The 15,333-nt window shown below is 38.9% G+C and overlaps 1 protein-coding gene across 3 annotated transcripts in view; it reads right to left on the bottom strand.

Annotated features, from left to right (window-relative positions):
* The window catches only part of UBR2 (ubiquitin protein ligase E3 component n-recognin 2), a 55,341-nt gene that overhangs the window by 21,311 nt on the left and 18,697 nt on the right, over positions 1-15,333 (bottom strand). For all 3 annotated transcript variants that reach the window (XR_014523524.1, XM_083494035.1, XM_083494034.1), the window contains exons 12-26: positions 14,023-14,186; positions 13,836-13,935; positions 13,438-13,566; positions 11,401-11,584; positions 10,014-10,075; positions 8,819-8,929; positions 7,820-7,885; positions 6,923-7,045; positions 6,350-6,413; positions 5,198-5,322; positions 4,486-4,538; positions 3,348-3,450; positions 2,594-2,642; positions 1,764-1,918; positions 1,547-1,649 (exon numbers count right to left, since the gene is read on the bottom strand). Coding sequence is in view for 2 of the 3 variants with exons in the window: in XM_083494035.1 (XP_083350161.1) it covers positions 1,547-1,649; positions 1,764-1,918; positions 2,594-2,642; positions 3,348-3,450; positions 4,486-4,538; positions 5,198-5,322; positions 6,350-6,413; positions 6,923-7,045; positions 7,820-7,885; positions 8,819-8,929; positions 10,014-10,075; positions 11,401-11,584; positions 13,438-13,566; positions 13,836-13,935; positions 14,023-14,186 (1,591 nt within the window). In the remaining variant the exon portion in view is untranslated. The remainder of the gene's footprint in view (positions 1-1,546; positions 1,650-1,763; positions 1,919-2,593; positions 2,643-3,347; positions 3,451-4,485; positions 4,539-5,197; positions 5,323-6,349; positions 6,414-6,922; positions 7,046-7,819; positions 7,886-8,818; positions 8,930-10,013; positions 10,076-11,400; positions 11,585-13,437; positions 13,567-13,835; positions 13,936-14,022; positions 14,187-15,333) is intronic.

Genomic DNA, 15,333 nt, shown 5'->3' with positions numbered 1-15,333 from the left:
CAACAGTGTATAAAGCATCCCTTGGGCATAAAGACAAAGGGGTGTATCCAAATTTGTCCATCTGTGAGCAGAATGGATTTCCTCTTACACAATGGGACTTCACCTTCCCTCGCCTCCCATGTGCCCTCAAAATTTGCTCTCGAAGGATAGGGATCCCTCCTAAACAGATTTTCCGCTCACATTACACTAAATTTTACCTAAAAGGAAATAAGAATTCATATACAGTGGTACCTTGGTTTAAGAACAGTCCAGCTTAAGAACGATTTGGTTTACAAACTCCACAAAACCGGAAATAGTGTCTTGGTTTGAGAACTTTACCTTGGTCTAAGAATGGTATTCGAACGGTGGAAGGGCACTGGCAGCAGGAGGCTGCATTACAGAAAGCACGCCTCGGTTTAAGAACGGTTTTGGTTTAAGAATGGACTTACAGAGTGGATTAAGTTCGTAAACCAAGGTACCACCGTATACAATAAGATGCTGTGCTTTGTATAATTTCATTCTTGTGTTTTAGTTTTACAGGTCTGGTACCTACAAGTTGCCTTTGATGTCAAACTGGCAGAAGGACAAATTAAGGATGGTAATAAACATAAGGGCCCCATTTGCATAATATTGTGGTTTGCTGTCAGTGAGTGGCTTGTTGGTGCCTGTGACCTGATCATTCCTGCTTCATTTCTTCCTATAAGAGCAAGATAAACAAACCCAGAAGCCTTGGCTTCCAATTTTGCCAGAGGAAATAATGGTTTGTTGCTCCCTAGCAAACTACAGTGGTGCCTCGCAAGACGAAAAGAATCCGTTCTGTGATTCTCTTCGTCTAGCGGTTTTTTCGTCTTGCGAAGCAAGCCCATTGACGGATTAGTGGATTAGCGCTATTAGCGGCTTTTAGCGGCTTATCTGCTGATCAGATCAGCTGATAAGCGGCTTAGCGGCTTAGAAAAAAGGGGGGGAGGAAAAAAACCCCGCAGGAACTCGCAAGGCATTGTCGTCTTGCGAAGCAAGCCCATAGGAGATTCGTTTTGCGAAGCACCTCCAAAACGGAAAACTCTTTCGTCTAGCGAGTTTTCCGTCTTGCGAGGCATTCGTCTTGCGGGGCACCACTGTACAATCAGCAGGCCAACAAACTATGATTCAAGGTTGTCTGGTGGCTTGTTAGGGAACAGCATTACATCCCAGTTTGGATGAAATGGAAAACCCTGGTTTGTTTACCTTGTTCACATCAGGGGACAAGTGAAGCAATCGGGCAGCCAACAGGAGCCCACTGTTCATGTACAGAAAACCATGATAAGCCAGAAAATCTGGCTCATTGCTGCATACAAACACAGCCAATGCTTCTGTCACAACACATGAAAAAACAGACATATTATTCTTGTTCACTTTTGTACTAGTGAAATAGTAAGTATGCATTTTCTTAAAGTACTGCAGAATTAATGTTAGTTCCAGTAGCGTGTTTAATAAATAGTTTTTCAGACGCAATTATTTTAGAAGAGCATAAACGGAGGTACTATGGGAAAAATCAAAGTTTGCAATGCCTATACAACTATCAACCTACTTGAGATCTTCTGACTGAAAGTAAATGTTATTACATTATCTTCATCAGCATTCTCAATGTGTTGTTTTTCTTCTTGAAGGGCCATTCCTGTCAAGTGCAGAACCTAAGCAAAAAATGAACACGCTTAGAGTTTGTATTTCTAGAAAAAGCTTTCTATACAATTTGCTAATATTTATAAGTGAATTAACAACAGCTGGAGTTTAAAGCTGAAACACACCCTTTGAAGCATGGACTCCGACCAGGCATAACCATTATGCTCTACTGCCCATTGCAGTATCGTCCTCATAATGCACAACATGACATCACACTGCAGAATATTGATCAGGCTTTCAAACAGAGGGCAGAATGGAGGTAGAACAGGAGGTGGGAGAGCTGAAATAGAAATAAATGAATAAAATATTGTATAGCCCTGCTGCAGCAAACTTTGAAATGTGTATGAAATATTTAAGAATATGTCATGGAGCCTTTCAAGATGACAAAAAGACATTGGGAGTTTTTGTTCTTTCAATAACATCTACTCACTGAGTTTAGTAGGGTTTACTCTCAGGTAAGTGGGTATAAGACTGCAGCCTATCTGATCTTAGAGAATCAAAGCAGTTATGTTGTCATTCTCCCATATCCGGATCCTATGCTATTCCTAAGAACTGCCGATGAATGAAATCATGCGGCACAGATCATATGCAATGTTTCCATGTCACCTCTCCATTTCTTATAAGGGCTGGTGGAACTAACACAGGAACTTCATGGGATTTCAACTATTCAAACAATACTGGACAGCAAAGGCTCTAAGTATGAAGGAGCAGCCACACCATTCTGGTGTGCAGTATTTGTTTTTGCAAATCTCAAGGGAAGTCTTTCCATAGCCTTCATTTTCTATAATCCGTTACAAGCAGGAAGAAAATTTCAAACTCCCCCCCCCCCCCAAGAATGTACATTGTTGCAAATTTCTTATATCTTGAATTAAGGTCAGCGCCAACTTAATTTTTGATGACATTTTAAAAAGCAGAGACAACTGAGGATACCCTCATACACTAGCAAGACAGGTACCTGTATCTTCCCGGTTTTGTCGCCTTATTTTCCTTTGGGCTTCCTCCGCCTTATAAAAAAAAGAAATATGTTTATTTTTAATTTTCCAAACGCTCAAGGCAACAATATTATTTCTGCAAAATTAACAGACACTGCCATTTACTGTCCTCTTCTATTTTTCTGCATTACATTGAGTGCTACAATAATCCTGCAGCTCTGACTCAGGCTTCATGGTTATAAAAGACTGATTTGTAACCAGTTTTGTTTATTTTTGTAGCAGGCCTGTTTACATCCGGGTTTTTACATTTTGTTGCCCGGCATGAATTCCAAGAAGTAGTGATAGGTAATGCAAGAAGCTTTATCTTTTGATATTTCCCAGTATTACTTTCAAGGTTTTCCTGGTAACAGAAATGTGGTTCAGCCAAAACTCAATGCCAGGCCACTGGCAGATCAAACAATATCAGATTATTTGGTCATATCAGATGGATCAACAGGAATCCAAAAGTGCTTGCGTGGGCTGGGTTTTCCAACCCACACCTTTATATTTTCAATTCCCTTTTCCAGTTAAATGGAGAAGTCTGAAGGAAATGGGATGGAAGGGGTAATAAGAAAAACAAAGGAGGATTGGGCAAAAGCATCACATAGGCAAAGGAACTTCATTAAGGAGTTAGGTAGACTTAGCATGCTAGGAGGAACTGAATGAGAAAGAGGGCAATACAGCTGGTTGAAAGGCTCAGGCGGAGAATGTTACAATTTATTTATATTTCATTGTTACCTTGGATTGCTCTGCCCTTGAAAAATGATAGAAATATAAATTGAAGTATTTAGCACATTCTGGTTTCAGCTCATACAATCCTCTGCCTGTTAGTCCTGGCTTCCTAAAACACAAACAGAACACTTAGAATTCACACCTTAATAACTGAACATTGCTTCTAAAAAGGTTCCATGTATATGAAATAGCAAGCCCTTTGAAAACTCAAGAACGAGGGATACTAGCCTATTCAGGCCTTGCTTTATCCTTTTAACTACTGAACTAGAAGCAACAGTAGTACTCTCTTAAGGGATTCATATACAATTTTTTTCTGGTAGGTGTGTAGGCAAGAAGAGAGACAGCTATTGTTTCCCTTTACAGTACTCCTTCCTTCCTTCCTTCCTTCCTTCCTTCTTGCTTTTTATTTCCTTCTATATAACAAAGAGTCCTGTAGCATCTTAAAAATGAACAAACTTATTATGGCAAAAACCTTTGAGGATTAGAGGTCCACGTCATCAGAAGAATAGTGCATCTGATGACATGGATTTTAATCCACAAAAGTTTAGACCATAATTAATTGGTTAGCTTTTAATTTTAATTTTTCCTGCAAAAGGCTAACATGGCACACCCTTTTTTGTATGTATTTTTTTTAGCAAAATCCATTGATGCCCACTTGCTTGTATAATTAAAATCTGCTTCTGCTGTTAGTTTCTCATCTCCCTTCCCCAGCCCTCATTCACCCCCAAAATATGTTCAAGGGAAACCCCAACCTGCCAGAAAGAGAAACCCTGAGGTGGGAGCAGATAGTATCTGTGGCTATGTTGGATGTCACCTTTCTTTCACAAATCTGTATATACGTTATTTTTTTTTTTTAAAAAGAAGGGTTTGTTTGTCAACAACTACTTTTGGCAAACAGTGTTCCTATACACCTTGTCAGATTTGCCAGTATGTATGCTGTGAACAGTTCATTCAAAGAATTTACTGTCTTATGAATGCAGTTAAGAATAGCCTTAAGCAATCTGTTGCATCATGATGTATTTGTAAATTGTGTAACCCATCCTGGTAACTCATTATGAAGAAACTGAAAAAACAAACAAACAAGAAGGCTATGCTTTGTTGTTATTTTACACATTTAGAAAGACGATTGCAGAGAGGACATTACTTGAAACAGGCAACTGCTTCGATCACACTTTCCATTCCAGTCTCCTTGTTCTCCTGAATAATTTAAAAAAGGAACAGAAAATCACTGGATATGCCTATGACTAGCAACTACTTCCCAACTATTTCCACTAGAACACTGGTATATCTATAATCATCATCAAAATTTATCAATCTGAAAGGATACTTTGGTCCTATCTCAGGATCATGCTCTCTATCCTAACTTGCAAATGTGGTGGGATACCATAATTTCTGCTCTGGTTGCCCACTTTCCTGTTGTTTGACCTTTCACAGCGGCTATAGCTCACCGCTATATATATTAACCTGTTAGGATGCAGCAATGCAGATACAAAACAATTTGACGACTAGCTCTATCCATGTTTCTGCACACACCCCTCACCAAACATCCATTTTCCCCTCACAGCGCTGGAAGCTCTCTCACCACGTCTGCACTCCCAACGGCAGCAAAATGACTTCAAGTTGCTAAGAAAGTTTAACATACAGTATTGACAGATTTCTAGGAAGCATTAAATTGTAGGAAAGAGTCAAAGAGGAACACAAAGCCTATTGGCTGGAAAGATATTGTGCCCCATAAGAACAATTTTCTCTACGCCTGCCATGAAAACTGAACCTCTCCTCCCATCTCCACAGAAGCCAATCACAATTCCAAAAGTTCTTTCATCCACTGCATTGAATGTATTTTTAGTGATTCTTACATCTTCAGGCAATGCTTTTACTAATTCACTGTGTGCCATGGGTCTGATGCTCAGTTGATGGATGATCTCCCTCTTGATTTCATCTGTAGCAGTGACTTGTCCAACACCAGGGATAAATCTCTCTCCTGCAAAATAAATCCATAATTACAGCAAACAGGGATCAATTCCTTTTATTAATCATTCATATATTATGTTTTCTGCCTGGCTGGATAAAGACACATTAAGCCACTATGGAGATTATGCACAGAAGAAAAGAAAGCACGGCTGGTGTGCCATGGCAATCCAGACATTGAAAAATGCTGCAGACAAGGGCTTGCTGAAAGCAAAAGCAATGTATCTAAGCTTACCATACTGACAGGGTGGGCTGATGACAGAGCAAACACCACAGTGGTGAAGAACACCAAGGGAGTGCTCCATAGTGACTGACACATCAGGCTTGTAATCAGAAGGAATTATTTACCCAGAAAGCAAACCCCTTTTAGTTCTTCCCATTGCCAAATCTACTTTAAAAAAGATGCCTAGCACAGAAGTCCTTGGAGCTAATTGTCTCCAATTTGACATTCATCTTACCAAAGGACACTTCCCCTGGGTCTCCAATTTTTAGAGCAATTGCCCACAAACCACTAGGGAAGGTTAAGTTAGGGGTGTGGGGTTTTTTTGCATACCCTAAAACTGTAATGGCTACCCCTGCAAGTAAACTTCTTCAGCTGAGCTTATGAAGTTTGGCACAATATTTGCCTTCTAAATGGGTGACGTGTCTACAAATTTCTTTCAATTCCACCCAAAAACAGTTAAGACATTTTCATAATATTTTTTTATAGTACCCAACATGAAAGCTCCTAAACCTATTTCCTGTAATTCAGTGGGTATCATATTCTCTGGAGGGTGCCTGTAAATTTCACCTAGTTCTGTTAAATAGAAAGAAGTGAAAGCCATTTTTTCATTTCCCACTAGTGAACAGCAGAGGAATGGAGTAGGTCTCTGGTGGAACTTAGCTGAACTGGCCAGCTACAAATTTCTTCAGGTTAAGGCAAAATGATTTCTGAAGGGCTGAATTGGGATCCAAACCATTATTTTGTGGTCAGTGCACACTCCTGGTTTCCAAACCCATTCAATCCATAACACATAAACTGAAATAGACAACAAACTTACCAACAATAATTATAATTAGGTACAACATTTCTTCAATAAGTGTATTATTTTGTTGAACCACATCCTGAAAGAAAAGGAAAAATATATTCAGTGGCCTGGTTTACACAGAATATTCAGCCGTGACTGTATAGGCAAAGTATAGTTCGTCTGAACATCCAAACCCAGACCAGCAGACTAACCATAGTTCATTTTCTGGTAAGCATGACACAAAACCATACGCACTATGATTTGACTCTATGTCTGAATGGAACAGTCTTGCTTAATCAAACTTCGCTTGGTTATACCACTCCAGACATGTGTCAAGCTATAGAAGCACGAGGCAAGAAGAGATGGAAAAGAAACCAAGCTTTGGAGAAACCAGTCACAGTTGGTTTGCTTGTCTATAGCAGAACTTGTGGTTTGTTTAACAAACCGCAGTATAGCATTATGTGTGAATGCAGTCATTGTATGAGGAAAACTTTTACAAATATGCTATAGATTTCTTATTATAAAATAAGTCTAATGTACAGTAATCCATTTGCAGCATTTGTTGTTAAAAAAATGATGCATAACTTTCAACAGCTCATAGCTTACCTTATTGGAGTTTTCAGAACTGAATCTTTTGCCATAATCTGGAGTACTAAATATCTGATAAAGTTCAAAGCGACTCAACATTATCATCAGGAAGTGATTTGGATCCATCATGGATGCACCTGTCTAATGAAATTTTAAAGGTATTTATTACACTGACTAGGTGAAAATAAGAAATGTTTCTGCCTTTTAAAAATAAGCTTTCCATGCTTGTTTTGGAAACATGGATACTATAGTGTGACAAACTATGCAATGCTGGAAATATTCCTTAATTTATGAACGCAAATCTTCATTAGACTTTGCCTAGGAAGCAACACAGGATTTAACAAAACAGCCCTTTTTATTTTTGTCCATTTTAAGAATAAGTAGCAACATTGTTAAATGCCTTTTCAAAATTTTGTAGTTTCGCTTATTACTGGTTCTGTTTATAATTTTTTTCATATACAATACGTTCATAACCCAAACATGGCAGCTCCCTTAGCTGAAAATACAATGAGAGACTTCTCCAAAGTGTGCAAATGGATTTTAGATGTAGGTGCAAGCAAGAGGAGAAGTCGCAGAAAACCATACACCTCTTACATACAGGTATGTGAGGATTTTTACTGAAGCATCAAGCCTCAGGTTCAGGACACGCTGAGTTTGAAACCAAGTAGAGAAACAAAATATGCATCTAGGCATAAAACACTATGATACTGGGGATCCTGCAGCCACCTAAACAGAACCTAAATAATAAATTATTTTCTAAACATCTCAAAACAAATATGAAAATAAGAGAAAGAAGCCTAAGAAACCACCTTTCTAAAGAAAGCAATCAGGATAGTGACATCTCAGGGTTCTTTAAACAACCATATTCAGGCAACAGGAAAGAGCACACATACATCAAAATGACATTAATGTTACCTGAAGCATCACTATATCTTTGTCAAACATCTCTCTTCTGCATTTCACATTATGATAGTAGTATATCTGTGGAGAAGCAAAGATAAGTTTTTCATAACTGAATAGGTAATTCATATGAAATACAAGATACGGATCAGAAAGAGATATGCATAACCAGAATGAACCTGAATAAAGCCTTTCATGCTCACCCCAACCTCCCCTCTCCTTCTGCCACACAGCTGGGAGAAGAACTTCTGCTGGGTTTACTTCCAATTTTCGTAAATCTCATCTTGTAATTACCGTAGATACAAGCCATGGTTTAAAGCAGGGGTCGGCAACGTGTGCCCCATGGGCTGGATGCGGCCCACAAAGACCGTTTTACCAGCCCACAAGCCGCCCCTGAACCGAGCCGCCCACTTGGCAAGTCCCCCGCGTGCTGCGCTAAACCGGTGCAGTGCGGCAACTTGCTGAGCGGCGCCGGAAATCGCATCTGCACACGCACAGATACCAGAAATCGCGTCTGGGCATGCCAATGTTTGCTGCATTCCCAACTTGCTGATCAGGAACTTGTGGGTCTAGCATAAGTTGCCTGCAGCTTATTTAGTATTTTACTACTTTAAAAAAAAACACACCCTTAGGATGAAAAATGATTATATCTATTTGCAATGTTTATATACATAAACAGATCTTGCATGACAGTTTACAGGAACATAGAACTTTAACTTTCTTGTTCATTGTACATACAGGGTGGAACAAGAAATCACAAGTTCAGATTGACTTGCTTCTTGGTAAACATGTTTAGCAACCATACGAGGACAGAAATATTTGAAGACCCAGGGAAAAAATGGGAGCACACAGTCCCCCCCCCCAATGTCTTTATCTCTCTAGGAAGCATAACACAAAGCTATGCTGTAAGCTACTGATCTAGGACAATTAACTCCTTATGCAATAGTATCTCAAATTGCCCCGTGACTCTCAGAGATATACAGAAAGAGGGGCAAATAAATGTTCAATACTTACTTGGTTAACAAGTGAGAACCCATTCCGCCTCCACATCCCAGCATGTACTTGAGCACATAGAACGAGACATCGCAGGGGATGTTCTATTAGCATAGGTGGACTAAGTTCACTCTGCATTAAGTGAACAGAACACAAGAGAAAAAGCTTTAGACAGTCATCATGTTTGGTGAGGGCCCTGAAATATATTTATAAATAGAAAGAAAGCCCATTCTACCTCTTGGGGAAAAAACTGCAGGTGTTTGTACAAAACTAGTGGCCAGGAGGGTACCATTTGCACCATTTAGCTTCATTTCTCCCTAATCTTAGAATCATAGAATTGAAGAGTTGGAAGGGACCCGAAAGCTCTTCTGGTGCAAACCCCCACCCCACCCCCCCGCAATGCAGGGATGGCTAGTCATTTCAAATGACAAATTATTTTCCCAACAAGCCAAATTCAAAGTTTTATTATGAACTGCAATCTCTGGGTCACACATAATCACAAGCAGAGCTTAGAAGAAACTGAACGCTGCAGAATTTATCCTCCCAGTCATCCAAATGGAAGCGGGAGTGTGAGAGTACAAGCCTTGCTTGAGCTTATACCAGCTAAGGCATATAGCACTAAACCTGTGGACCTCCACATGCTGTTGGACTACAACTTCCATCAACAACAGCTTATATGGGTCAAGGATGAGAGTTGACAGAAAGAGGGGTTCAGCAACACCAGCAAGGAACCATGTTGACTACCCCTGGTTTTGTGTTATGTGCAAACACAGTCATAGTCATCCCCTCCAGCTCTCTGGAGGGTATCACCCACTGATACCACCCTATAAACTGCTCCAGAGGTGGAATTCAGCACCATATATTCACTGTATCCTTGGGATCTTAACCAGATTTAAGGCAACAAAACATGCTTTAACACTATCTCATTTCACCAGGCCTTACCTACCATTTGCTGTAGATCACTCCAGTCTCCCAAATAACAATACTGATCTCCATATAACCCTCCACCAGTGCACTGAATGCTAGGCTACTCCAAAGGCATTCTGGCAGTTGTGGTTCTGGAAGTAAGTATTTAACCAACAGCTAAAGCAACTTTTCTCAAACACTGCTCCGTTTCTTCACCATTACCAGCAACACTTCTTTTTTGTACTCAAAGCAATTTTATTTATTTTTAAAATCTGAACCTTAGAGATACATTTATCTAAATATCACTCACCATTGGAAGCTGTTCTGGAAATTTGTATGCCACTTCACTTTTGCTCAGAAGCACATGCAAACCTATATTGACAAAAGACAAAAAAGGGAAGAATATTTTTTGCAATTTTTTGCCACTCTGGGACCTACTGAGGTTGTCAAGCAAAGCTGAAAAGAACTAGAGCTTTACTAGGAAATACAGTTTCTAACTCTGATATCTAGGACTTCAAAGTCACGCTCTGGAGTGGTCACCCCACCCTCTTCCTACCACAAGTTGTTCTGGAGGGTCTTGCAAGCTCCACAGAGCCAAAAGGGCAAGAGGGAAAGCACTGTTGCTCAAATGGAAGCCTTTCTGCTATACTTCAGATAATAGTATTTAATGCAGGGATAACCCCTTGTCATTGTCAGGCTATTGTTAGTGAGCCCATTTGGATTGCCCACCTTTGGAGACCAATGGAGCCTGTTGGGTCATAAACTTAACAGCCTCTTACATGTGTCATATAATGCTTATTCCACACATGAAAGAAATCAATCTCAGTGTGGCACAACCTACATTCTGGAGCCCCCTGCCCATTGATACAGGGCAGGCAACTTCACTGTTTTGTTTTTGCTGCCTGCTAAAATAGAGTTGCCATATTTCAAAAAGTGGAAATCCGGACAAAAATGATGTTTTTGAGCTATTTTTAAGAAAATTTGCCAAAATCTAGACATCCGACACGGGTTGCCATATGTCCGGATTTCCCAGCAATTTCCGCCCGGACACTGCTTCCAATTGCTGTATTCCAGCTATGTCTGGGAAATTCCGGATGAATGGCAACCCTATGCTAAAAACTTTTGACATTTGAGCATTTGATGTCTTTTAATATGTAACTGTATATGTATATGTGTGTGTCATACTTTATTTATATTATTGAATTTTTTAGGTCAGTTTATATCTAACATCTGGTTTTATCAGTATCTTTAATCTATATTTTATATAAACTGGTTAGAGGCTATATTTTATATAAACTGGTTGAGCAGTATACAAGTCCTGTTAATTAATGAAACAAACAAACAAATCCAATGGTATAATACAAGTTAACTTATTTGTCATGATCTGGTTCATTTCCAAAGATAATATGCACCAAATAAAAGTAACCTTGTGCAGATATTAGTGATAGTCGAGTTTGGAAATATCCACAAACATGAAGTTGTTTCATGCAGATTGCAGGTTTATATCATAATCTTGTAGTGCACATAAAAAAATAAATAAAGCAGGGGTCTAGAGTTCATATGACTATGGAGAAATCATGATGACAGGAGTCAGCAAACAAACAAAAGTTTAGGAAAATATCTAATCTTTGAGTGAGCTTGTATAAACTGCTTTAAAAACAATCCAGCACAAAACCAACCAAATATGTAGTCCTTACCTGCAAGTAAACGAGAAACAGGGAGATGAATGCTAACTTTTTCCTGAGAAACACAGTATCTGATAGTCTCAACTGAGTGTCCACACATGTTGAGGTCAATCGGTTGCTCTCCATCAGTAAAACCGCTGTGGCATTGCATCAATGTGGTCAAACTTTTCTTATATGCTTCAATAAGCACTTTCTCCTATAAAAAAGATTGAATCTATTCAAAGAAAGCACAGCTCATCTACATAAAGTTACAGCATTATTATTAAAATATACACATTAAGGATGTACCAAGATAAAACCTAGCCCCAGTTTATTTGGTTGAATACAAAAAAGTATGATGTGTGGAATGAGTTTACTCAGAATAATTCTGTGAAGACGTTACATGAAAAGGTATCTGGAGCTGTGTAATAGTAAGCAAAGGGATTATGGAACTACATTTCAAACATGGGGTATTGTGTAAACCAGTGCAAGCAGAAAAACATCTGTGTATTTCAGTTCATTTCATGCATAAAATGCTCTTCCACTAAGTTTAAAAGAAGCCTTTCCACATGTGAAAGAGGCGTTTTGCTTGCAGAAGGGAATCTTGTATTTTATCAATCTTCCTTTCCATACCACCAATTTAAAACCCTAAATGGTTTTGTAGTAGGGCAATTGATATTAAGATCCTCCTCAGAAGCCCTTCTTCATGTTCCCCACCCACAGGAGCTAAGGAAGGTGGCAACCCAAGACAGAATCCTTTCTGTTGTAGTACCCTAACTTTGGAATACTCCCTTTTTTATTCCCCCAGGCCATTTCAATTTTTATGCTTTGAAAATTGTATGGCTTGGTTCTGAGATACTTCAGCTGCTCTGTTTATTTCTCTTGTTACAGTTCAGTTATTCAGTATTTAAACTATTATTAGCTACTCAAGAGAATCTTCAGTCTAAAGAGTGAGAAAAGAAAGGTCCTAAATAGATATTAAAATTAAAGCTTTCATTAGCATGCATCTTTACACCAATACTCAGTGCACTTAAAAAAAAAGTAATTGCGTTGAACCAAAGGTGAAGTGTTCCAGAAACTCTGCAGACGCCATCTTGGTAGTCAAGATAACCCCACAATTAATTGGTGGTGGTTGTAGCAATGAGATCATATGCGTTTATTTTCACTTGCTTTGATATAAGCTAATTGGCTCGCTTTGATGTTATCCTTGAAGTGCTGGGCTCTGAGCCCAAAAAAGGGAACTATCTGCAAGATATGGGTATTTGCCATCTATGCCCTCATCTTGTCAGGTGGAGCAATGGGAAGTCCTGACCAAAGAGAAAGGCAACTAGATTCAAAGTATTTTATCATTTCTTATTCACAGGAGAAGCTGCAAAATTATGGGCATTGTTATGATCAGTCCTCCTTTTTAGATTAAGTACAGGGGAAAAATGGTTCAAACCAAGATGGCAACAGATAATTCTCATGTTTATATATATCCCCCTTCCTTCTACCCCTTGAGATATAAAGTACTAGTCCAAGTCTCAGTTCTTTTTGCAACATGAAGTCTACAATCTGGTCTATTCCAATAATCATTACCTGAAAAACGTGCACAACGTTGGAGATCCCAATGGTTAAAGCAGTTTGGTTTCACTGATGCACACCACACTGTTTATTTATACAGTGGTGCCCCGCAAGATGAATGCCTCGCAAGACGGAAAACTTGCTAGACGAAAGAGTTTTCCGTTTTGGAGGTGCTTCGCAAAACGAATCTCCTATGGGCTTGCTTCGCAAGACAACAATGTCTTGCGAGTTCCTGCTGGTTTCCCCCCCCCCCTTTTTTCTAAGCCGCTAAGCCGCTTATCAGCTGATCCGATCAGCAGATAAGCCACTAAAAGCCGCTAATAGCGCTAATCCGCTAATCCGTCAATGGGCTTGCTTCGCAAGACGAAAAAACCGCTAGACGAAGAGAATCACAGAACGGATTCTTTTCGTCTTGCGAGGTACCACTGTATACAAGAACCTTAAGAAAATGCAGCTATTTTATTCATTCATATTAATCCAAACACATCTGAAGGAGGTACAACTTACATCTAAAGCGCACCAGTCCTGCATCATTGAGATGACATGGGTTAATTTCATCTGCAACGTGAATGCTGCTTCCCACTCTGGTTCCATTTCGATATGCTGCCCAACTTGGCGGGTTATTGGATCCATGCCCTTCAGAAATAGGAAAAAGCCAAATCATTTAGAAGAGAAGCATCAAAGCAACAGGGTAGGGTCAGTACTGAGACTCAGCAAAGCTTGCCTAGTGATTGCCTACAGACGGAACTGTAGAAATATTTAGCTCTACTGAAATTGGGGCAACTGTAAAAAATAGATTTCGAAAGCCTAGCAATCTATTAACAGTAATATGAAGAGTCACCTATACCATCTCATTTGTTATTCCTTGATAAATATAAGTACCTTAAGAAGAAGAAACCACCTACCTGCATACACTTCAGTAACTCCAAGAAGACGTCAAAACCATCTAGAAATTTTTGCCTCAGATCATCAGACCACTCAACCGGTTTGCTTATCAACACATACCTGAAGTACAGCAGAAATAAGTTTTCAATCTGATTTTGGGCTATACATGTAAAAATATTTTTGTCTGATTACGTATAAAACACTCACTTTAAATCCAGAATCAGGCTTTGGACTCGTCTGAATTTGAAAGCCTGTAGCGCAGTGTACCGTTCGAACTGAAATCTGCCCTGTATATCTCGATGTCTTAAGTGGTCCATAAATGTTGAGATGATAGTAGTCATGAGGTTCTCCTCTATTATTAACATTCGAGCCTATGTCAAAATAGATATTTAAAGGTTTGTTTCAATCGTGTCTGCTAATGACAGTGATAAGAGACTCAACTAACAGAAGAATGTTCAGGTGTATGGTTTTTATGTGTATATAAGGTAGTCCTATTTCTGTAGCAAAAGCAGTCTGAGCAGGAAAGCCAGTTACTAGGTGGGAGATCACCTGAGAATCCTCTGATCCTTGAAGGATAAAATAAAGGTAACTCCATGTCTATAGCTAGGAATTGTACTTTTAATCACTGACAGGGCTTTGTCTATCGCTCATATGAAAACAAGAGAGTCATAGAAGTACCAATTGGCATGATTTTTTGTTCTAAATCTCTATTACCCGCTTTGCATCACTTGGGTTTAATCAGATCTGTAAAAAGGTACCTAATTTGGGCAATATAACAATCTATTTAAATCTCAGCCAAGATGTACATAGGATCTTTTACCAAAAAAAAAAAAATGTTTCAGTAACTGAGGCAAAATAAACTGTTGGCTTTAACCTTACACCAAAACATTACCCATATTTATTCAGTCTAACATATCTGAATCAGTTAACAGCCATAATTAGATACTTTTCTCATTAAAAGGAGTACATTTTCTTCATACTATGTTCAGAACTTTATAATCTTCACTGGAAATTTTCAAGCAGTCACCTTAAATAGCTACACCCATAATTATGCTATCTCTATGGCACTGTAACCCTAATCTAATTTCAAAAGCATAGCACTGGAGCCCTACAGGTATACAGAGATCTTTGCACAACTAATTTTGCCTCATTCAATTCCACCTCCTCACTGGACTGAGATACAGAGTTGAAATATAAAAAGGACATTAACATGTGTCTCAAAGAGTGTCAGATCATATTCCCTATTATTGCCAAATGCCTCCAACACAAGCATGTTTCATGTATATTCATTCATTATGTTAATATTTCTAATTCCTCAGTACATTACTAAAAGGAGAAACTGTTGCAGCCATACCTGTCACTGAAGTTCTCAACCGAATAAAATTTGTATGAATTAAAAGTATACTAAAGCACCAACCTAATGTCTTGCCCATTCCTTAAAGCACAGATCCTCTGGGGATAGGAATTCATCTATAAAACTATTATACTCTAGTTACTAATTTAACATAAATGAGTCTT

The sequence above is a fragment of the Podarcis liolepis genome (genome assembly GCF_965112155.1).
Source record: "Podarcis liolepis genome assembly, chromosome: 3".
Classification (NCBI taxonomy): domain Eukaryota; kingdom Metazoa; phylum Chordata; class Lepidosauria; order Squamata; family Lacertidae; genus Podarcis; species Podarcis liolepis.
The sequence above is the reverse complement of the archived record's forward strand: the minus strand, read 5'-3'. Positions and strand labels throughout refer to the sequence as shown.